The sequence below is a fragment of the Dreissena polymorpha genome, chromosome 1 (genome assembly GCF_020536995.1).
Source record: "Dreissena polymorpha isolate Duluth1 chromosome 1, UMN_Dpol_1.0, whole genome shotgun sequence".
Lineage (NCBI taxonomy): Eukaryota > Metazoa > Mollusca > Bivalvia > Myida > Dreissenidae > Dreissena > Dreissena polymorpha.
Window position 1 is genome coordinate 111,717,526 of NC_068355.1, and position 9,351 is coordinate 111,726,876.

General features: G+C 37.0%; 1 protein-coding gene across 1 annotated transcript in view; it reads left to right on the top strand.

Annotated features, from left to right (window-relative positions):
* Window positions 1-9,351, top strand: part of LOC127844518 (guanylate cyclase 32E-like) — a 72,633-nt gene that overhangs the window by 11,023 nt on the left and 52,259 nt on the right. The window contains exons 3-9 of the mRNA XM_052374785.1: window positions 131-303; window positions 2,240-2,386; window positions 2,682-2,860; window positions 4,544-4,685; window positions 5,082-5,233; window positions 7,547-7,646; window positions 8,758-8,830. Coding sequence (XP_052230745.1) covers window positions 131-303; window positions 2,240-2,386; window positions 2,682-2,860; window positions 4,544-4,685; window positions 5,082-5,233; window positions 7,547-7,646; window positions 8,758-8,830 — 966 coding nt within the window. The remainder of the gene's footprint in view (window positions 1-130; window positions 304-2,239; window positions 2,387-2,681; window positions 2,861-4,543; window positions 4,686-5,081; window positions 5,234-7,546; window positions 7,647-8,757; window positions 8,831-9,351) is intronic.

Below are 9,351 nucleotides of genomic sequence, written 5' to 3' on the forward strand. Positions count from 1 at the left end.
GTATAAAAGTTTGAGTCAGTTTTAAAATACAATTGCACACCTATAATACTGTTTTTTTTTAGCATTTGTGTTAAAACTGCCCCTTGTCTGTTAACAGCTCTGTAACCACGCGTGTGATATGTTTTCATAGGGTGACCATGGTGGTTGGTTCTATTTCAATATGGAACGAGACAGCCGATAACCTGAAGACTCTCATGAAGGATCACAACATCAAGCTGCATGACACCATATTCTTCGAGGAGCCGTACGCCCCCGGTGAGGAAATGTATCACATTGTGGAAAAGTCGTACCGAATGACGCGCAGTAAGTAAGCCGACACTCCTTTATACACCTAAGCAATCAATTGTAACGCTACAATCCTTGATTTACCTTTGGAAATACTAAGACTAACGTTACAACCATTTTGGTTGTGAAATCGTTATTTATAACGTTACAAACATTGATTTACTTTTTTCATCAATGGGACCGTGACACTTCTTGATCATACCTTTGCCATCAATTAAAACGTGTCACTCATTGATAGTCTATTGTCATTATAAAGTGCAACGTGACCCTTTTACCATTGTCAAAAGTCATTATAACGTTACAACCCTTTATTTACTTTTGTCATCAATGAGACCGTGACACTCCTTGATATTACCTTTATCATACATTAGAACGTTGCACTTCTAAATAGATCTTTACCATCAATCAGACCGTGACACTCCTTGATATACCTTTGTCATACATTAGAACGGGGTACTTTTTGATAGATCTTTACCATCAATGAGACCGTGACACTCCTTGACATAACTTTGTCATACAATAGAACGTGGCACTTCTTGAGAGATCTTTACCATTAATGAGAACGTGACATTCCTTGATATACCTTTGTCATACTTGAGAACGTGACATTTCTTGATAGAGCTTTACCATCAATGAAACCGTGACACTTCTTGACATAACTTTGTCATACAATAGAACGTGGCAATTCTTGAGAGATCTTTACCATCAATTAGACCGTGACACTCCGTGATATACCTTTGTCATACATTAGAACGTGGCACTTCTTGATAGATCTTGACCATCAGTTAAAACGTGAAGAATCTGGAAAAAAATACAAAAAATTCCAACCCTCTTGACATCGAAACACCGTATTATTCATGTGTTTACAATTGCTCCTGAGTATATTGGTAATTGTATTCTGTGCTTGCGTTTGTCATATTGATTGATTAAGCAGTCAGTGAAAATGTTTCAATATCATTCAGTTCATTTCTATACATGTACATACTGAAGAACATAATCAAAAGCTTGTCAACATCTTATTTTCTTATCTTAGAAATGCGTAAACCAAGCCCATGAATACTCTACAAGCGTTGTTACAGTTCTACTAATCATGCCGCAATACCGCGGGAAATTCATCAATTCTATATTTTAATGGCGAATTGTCGTACTTATGAAAGATACAAGTTAACAAGTTTACAAGTTAATCATAGCAGGGAAGTGTAATAATTACATTGGCATGTTAGAGCAAGTTACTATTTAAGGCCAAAGAAAATAGGACAACTTGCTCAATTGGCGACCGGTAAGATTAAAGCGAGTTCTTTACTCTTAAACATGAACCATTCCATGAAATATTCATGCGTTACTTTTAAAACTGTACATGTTTCTAACAGCCCGCGCTTCACACGTCTACAATCTACCCGCTGCTTCATTTAAATGTACGTGTTTTGTTATCACTATGTTGGTTCCCGCTGCTTCATTTAAATGTACGTGTTTTGTTATCACTATGTTGGTTACTCTTATACATCATTTAAGTACCTTGTCACGTCACTTATTAATAATCGAGCCACGCTCTGTGCGTAAAAAGCTGTCCCGGATTAATTTGGGCAGTGGGCACAGGCACTTCTGGAACGAAACTTTAAGCACATGCATTAACCCTTTACCACTTAGATACGTATTTTGACGCATTTGTAGTCCCGTAGAAAGTTAATTTGTAATGTAATTAAATACCTTTCTTACTAAATTCAAGTTTTATGGGCTTCATTTTCAACCCTTAGTTACTGATGAGCAGCAAACAGCATAAAACCTGGACAGACTGCGAGTTACTCGCAGGCTGTTCTGGTTTTATGCTGGTTGCAAAAGCCATTTTTACTTTGCTCCTTATGGGGGAAAGGATCAATGGTTCCCAGAGCAATGCTCATTTGTATCGTCTTGACACTCTACACGAGTTGCCAGTCTGTGTGTTTCTTGGTCCCAGTCTACGTGTTCTTGGGTGACCATCACGGCCTGATCGACTTCAGTCGTCTGCTGAAGGCGCACGTGGATGACCGGATATCCGAGTACGTCGTCATCGCCGTGGACGAACGCATGTACACAGAGGATCCGAACGCATACCTCCTCAAAAGTACTCAACACTTTCACAACGTGATATTGCCTTGTTTGATTAACATAGAGATTTATTTATTATTGATAATGGGGATAGCTTTTTTAACCAGATGAAATATATGGAAATAGCTTTGCGGTTTGCACTGGGTTTACATCGGTTTTCATGTTTACATTACCCATGCAACATTACTACATTTTAAAATACGTATTTAAACAAAAATAAATTGCCGCTGACTTCTCGTATTCAATTTAAAGTGATTACTTGAATTATGGAGATGCGTATTGGTTGATCAAGCCACACGGTTTCTCCACAGCACCATTCGAATCCGAAGGCGACTTGAACACATATAAAGTGCAGTCGTTCGAGACGGTCTTACTGCTGGTCCCTCGCCCACCCCTAAATGAAGACTGGGACCATTTCCTGGATGACGTCAGACGCCGGAACACAGAGCCACCAATCAACGGGTTCGCAAAGGAGTACAAGGGATTTACGGTAAGGTCTGCAAACAACCAAAAATTCGTGCTCTGGAAAAAAACATGGCTTAATGCATGAGCGCTAAGTATAGTCCCAGTTTAGCCTGTGCTGTTTGCAGGGGCTAGTTAGGGACGACACTCTCTGCCTAGAGTTGATTCAGAAGAGAATTACTTTAATCCAACAATTCTACAAATGCTGAAAGTGTGGACTGCCCAGATTTCCTAGAACGTGGCTCAAATATAAATTAAGCAAAACTCTATTTGCATCAGCAGGTGATCATTCTTTCCATCACTTCGAGGTCATTTGAAGGCAAAGTGTCCAATTGCCATACAATTATACATAGAACAAAACACATAAAAACCACGAACACCAATTTATAAAACTTCAGTCAATGCCTAAGAACAGTAAATGCAAAGCATACCATTTAGGGGTACATCGGTTTTATGAAGCCAAATGGTTCGGCTTCTTCCTGAAATTTCATGTTCATTTTATGAATATTAATCTTCGTAGCAACATGTCTTTAAATATTTGTGTATAATACTTGATATAGGTAACGTATAATCATTATTTACTGTCACCGCCCCTCGGAATGTAACAAAACATGTTGGTCGAGATTACAGCTATCTTTTTAGTAAATGAGTGATATTTAAGTTAAAAAACATATTTTATTTAATTGTCTTTTTATTAGAAATTGGTGCATATGGGTTTATTTTATTTGCACGTTCATATTTTGTGAATGAATTAACGAATGTAAGGTTCGCCCAAACACCTTCAAAAACAACAGCAAAGGAAACAACAATAAAAAGACATGTTGCGTGCATTTTGTAACTGGTATAGAAAGGAAGGCTTCCCTAGCGTCTCCACTTTGATTGAGATATTTGATACAATTGGTCGCATGCTTAAAGCCAATATACAAGAGAAATGCATGCAACAATTCTTGGAACAGAGAATTAAATTGATGTCAACGTATTTCGCTTTAGTTCGTCACTTAAATGGAAATAGAATAGCATACTAAACCACAAACGATGAAGACGTTCAAGAACGTGTGATAAAAAGAACAATGGAATATAATTGACGGAACGTCCCATACGACTTTTATAGATTGTCCTTTACAATAAATATAACTGAGATTTCTGTTAAAATTTTGCCAGACATTCTAGTAGAGATAGCTTAGATGATCAGAGAAATTCTTCATAAGAAAACGCAAAAGCACAACACAACCACTTCAACTGACTCCTATTTGTAAAACGCCAATAAAATTCTTGAGTTTCCACTTTTATATCTAAAAACTAAATGACAATTATTACCCTGTGAATTGTTTTGTGAATTGTATTGAGAATGAACAAACAAAACGATCCCGTGTTTCTCGGTTAAATGAAGTATTTTATTCATAATCCAGCGGTCTGCACAGGCTAATATTGGATGAATCGCTACACACACACATACATACAGTCCTATTTTCCCAGATCGAGGCTTTTTAAAAACAATAATACCAATGCCTTGTCCGCACGAACCTGAATGCTTCGTTAAGAAGAGGCTTCATTTTAACAACTATTATCATACAAGCGGAAAGTGTCATCACCATTATCCTGTTCGGACTGTACAGGCTTACCTGGAACGACACTTTGCGCACATGCATTACGACCCATTTTCCAAAAACGATGCTCATACATTGAGACACACAGTTCGTCCACTCTTCAGATCAAGGTGCCAATCTACGCCGCCTTCCTGTATGACGCTGTGCACACGTACGCACGTGCTCTCCACGAGACGCTTATATCCGGGGGAGACATACGCAACGGCACGGCGTTTATAGATCACATCCGCAATACTACATATACGAGTAATGACACTCTTATGTATTTAAGACTAAATTGGTATTTGCCTACATGAATATTGGATTATTTTTTTAATTTCGTCGATTATAAAATATTGTGTATGCAGGCATTTTAGATATAATTGAGATATGTACTGCAATTATTCCGAACATTGATTAAATTCTATGTTTTTCCACTGATTAAGATCAATCAATTATTCAAAACAATTTACGGATGAAATCGCTTATACAATGATTTAAAAAGAATCATCTTATAACATGAGTTGTGTTTTCTTTCCTTTGCAAATGGTTTTCTTTAAAAATATATGTTCATAATTGCAGATGTTTTTAGCTGTAAAGTTAACACGATGATAATTGTTTAGTGTATCTAATATTAGCGCCCTCAACTAATTTTGATTACAGGTATTTTGGGTTACGAGGTGTACATTGACCGCCAGGGGGATGCAGAGGGAAACTACACACTCCTCACGTTTGACGTCCACCAACAAGATTCCCGCGTTGAGCTACTTCCTGTTGGCAACTTCCGGATGACCCAAGGTGGCGTCGGCATTCCAGTATGTAAATTATAATTTTGCCAAGTTGTTTCTTAACAGATAGTTGTCGAGTACTCCAAAGTTAATATAGCTTTCCTTTTAATTTTCGGAATCTCTTAAAGGCAGTCATAGTTAAAAAATATAACTTATGGTGTAAATTACAATTTCAGCGATTATACATAGTTTTTGGCTCTCAAACATATTAGAGCATATGTTTTTATAGGCCATTATCTTAGGTATTATGTATTATTTTAAGGGCTTGTGTTATTTTATACCAAATAATATCATATTATCTTCCACTTGTACCTTTTTTCATTCTGCACTTTCTGACGCGCGAAAAGCGCGACTGTAGCAAATTTCCGGAACGTATCATTTGTCTAGAGGTTAGGCAGAGACGTAGATTACGTTATTGCGATCTGACACGAAGTGAGACATTGGTGGTTGCCAATAATATACAAAACGGGCGAATTGGGCATTTGCCAGACATGGTTATTGTTTTGTTTTTCGACAATACAATATATACATGTTTTCAATTGATAGACTTAGATTGATAACCGCAGTGGAGTTAATTAACCCATTTATGCCTAGTGGACTCTCCCACCCTTCTAAATTGGATCAATTTATTTCCAAAATTAGGGATGTCTAGTATATTTATTTCTATATTTAGAATATTTCTTACAGAAATTCATTTAAGCAAACAGCGCAGACCCTGATGAGACGCCGCATCAATGCGGCGTCTTATCGGGGTCTACGCTGTTTGCCAAGGCCTTTTTTATAGACGCTAGGCATAAATGGGTTAAGCTATTCATTTAATACTTAGTTATGACATATGGAAGATTATCATGAACATGATTCCCATTATTTTTCTCAATAGCCATACCAAGGGCTTCTGCTCTTTACAATACATTTAATTTGATTTTTATCTCTAGTATGAATACAGTTATATAAGTCCTGTAAACATTCAAACTGCAATGAATTCTTTACGTTCGTTCTGCTAACAATTTTATATTATAATACTTATAAATTAATTAACATTGAGATTCATTATTTTTAGATGACTTTGGCATGTAATAAAGTTATGCCTTTTCTATGATCGTGTGTAAACGGATCTAATACATTATGTCTCTTATTTAAGCAACTAATAGCCCCACAATACTATTGAAATCCGAAACATATGTATTATTTTGTAATAAGGCGCTTTGATGAAGATTTCTAAATAGCGCATCAATGAGAAAATGGTACGGGTATAAAACGTCTAAAAAGTACTAATTACTAAAAATCAAATAAACTAATAATTAAATAAAAATAAAATGTGTTTCTTTTCAGGGTAAAACAGTGAAATATGTTATGAGTGCAGTGACATTTAAAACCACTTTCACTCGAGCAGACGCACGTAAAAAAATGTTAATTCCTTACTTTTCTGAAAATAAATGTTCACAGCATTACCCCAAAAGCGAATAAGTATCCTATATTTAATGAACATAAATTACTCGCACGTCAAATAACGTTGTCAAATGCTCCCGTTTATCGTTGCATACATGAATACGGTAGTCATTATTGTACACATCGCTTTAATAATTAACAATTATTAAGAAATGTCAAAGTAATCTTTCTGTATCGCGTGTATCTTTAAGAACTCGTTTTAAAGTATTCGCCTTAATGATAGATTTACCCTTATCCGCCTGTCAGTCTGTACGTGTGTCGGACTTTTAGTATAATTCGCAACGAGCGATTTAATCTTATTTTAATATCAATTTCAACACTTTAAGCTTTATAAGACTACATACAATTTAAAGTCGTTGGTTTAGAAAAGAGACATTTGTGGAAATAAAGCAAATATTTTTTTTATAAAAACTGACACAATGGCCACAATGTATATTGGTGCGCATGCAAACCTTTGAACTTTGATGAAATGTTGAGTTTCGAATGACATCTAAATTATCAAAGCCTAGTAACAATATCTGACTCCAATGTTTCCACTCATATGTCACATGACTCTTAACAGTCACGTGACACTTAGCTTGTCATTTACCTATAGGTTCCGTCCCAGAATAGCCTGTATAGTCCTCACAGGCTTATCAGGGACGAAAGTTTCCGATAGTCATTGTTTTGTTTTTGTTTCAAAGACGTTTCTTCTTTAACAAATTCTGTTGAGGGCGGAAAATGTCGTCCATGAAGAGCATACGATGGAACATGCTAATCTGTGACTACACTTTACACAAATGCACTTGTATAAAGCGCAGTTGTTTCAAGAGTTATTGTTATCTTATGAACCTACAGGGTGAATCGATTATAATATCACACAATCAAAGAGTGTAATGCACATGATTGCAGGAGCTAAACCTGTTTCGGGATATCAAGTGGAGGAACGGCGGCCCGCCAAGGGATGAGCCGAAGTGCGGCTTTTACGGCGAGAAGTGCCAACACAAGTCACGTAAGTAAGTTGCTATGAAGAGACTGGATATGTGTAACAACGTAATAAATATTATGCAGGAAGTCTCTGTTTGGACAATTGGATGGAGATATCAATATACTAGTATTACATCATGACACATTAAATTTCTCAAGCACGTTAGAGTTTATCTTTGATACAGAAAAATAATGTGAATTTGTTAACACTGTAGTAAACAAAGGCAAAACCATAAATTTAAATAACTGCATAGTTTTGTCCAAAGGCGTTTTAGTGGTAGCTACGATTCACATTATCTAAAATATTATACTCATGTTTAGTACTTGATTCACGAAACGCGTTTTGATTTCCTCTCTTCGTACGTACTTGCTTCGTGCGAAACTCTACGGTAAGTGTGGCCCGCATGATCATTGTCGGCTCGGGTACTTACATGTACACCGGGTACGGTAACTATACTTAAACGTACCCGGTCGATATTAAACTGTACCCGAATTGTATTCCCGCCAAAAATCCGATGTCGTAAAACGCGCTACCGATTACCGTAAAACTACATGCTTATTTGAGTTATGAGTTCCGATAATATAGAGGCCATTTAAAAGAAAATTGACATAAATGTGAACATAATTAATTTTTAAAAAGCCGACAACGACCGATTTAGCTTTAAAATGTCCGGGTTACGTTTTAGTATATTTACCGTACTCGGGGTACATGTAAGTATACTTAAGAGTACCCGGGGTACATGTAAGTAGTACCCGCGCCGACAATGACCAATCGAGCGTAAGTGTTAAGCTTGATTGTTTTTTATAGTAGACTGTTATTGAGTGCGTTGGGGATTTCCCATCGTCCTCAAAACACGTTTAAGGCTACGGGGGCTTGTGTGAGAAACAGGAGACATCCTGGGATTTTTAATGCCTGTTGTGAAACTTCTAGTGAAGTTCAGTCGTCTGCACAGGTTGATAAGGAACGATGTTTCCGCTTTCCTCTTTTCATTTAACGTTTAGGAAATTCTTTTTTTATAGAACATCTTTTTAAGGCAAAAAGGGTCGTCGCCTATATGAGACGACCAGTTACGCATATGCAATAAACACCGTTTCCCCGTAGAGATGCTCAAATGTAGATTTCATATCTGTTTCAGCGCTGTGGACGATTCTGTCTGTGGTCATAGCAATCACGGTCATTGTCGGGATAGCCGCCGGCTTTGCTGTCAGGTAATTACAATTTCAAATATGAACTATTTTCTTGGAAAACTGGGCTCAGTGCAAATGCGTAAAGTGTCGCCGCAGATTAGCATTTGCTGTCTGAACAAGCTAATCAGGGACGACACTTTCCGCTTTTATGCATTTTTTCATTGATAGAAGGTCTCTTTTAATCGGCAATCCAGTCAAGGCGGAATTTGATGTCCCTGAGTAGCCTGTGCGAATTGCACAGGCTAGTCTGGGACGACACTCTATGCACATGCATTAAGCCAAGTTTTCTCAGAACGCGGCTATTATATAGAAAGTAAAAATCAAGTTAATCAGGAGGAGATCATTCTCACATCACGTAAAGCTCCTATATATGAACACTTGCCATACGTATGACACAGATGAAAATATCGGACCACGAGATCACGCGAGACAGCTATAATCACGCGATTTAAGCCTGATTTTTACTTAAAATAAATATGGCAAAAAGATTTTGAACGTCAAATATAATTCGCGTTTAAAATTCGCGTTTGAAACATACGGTA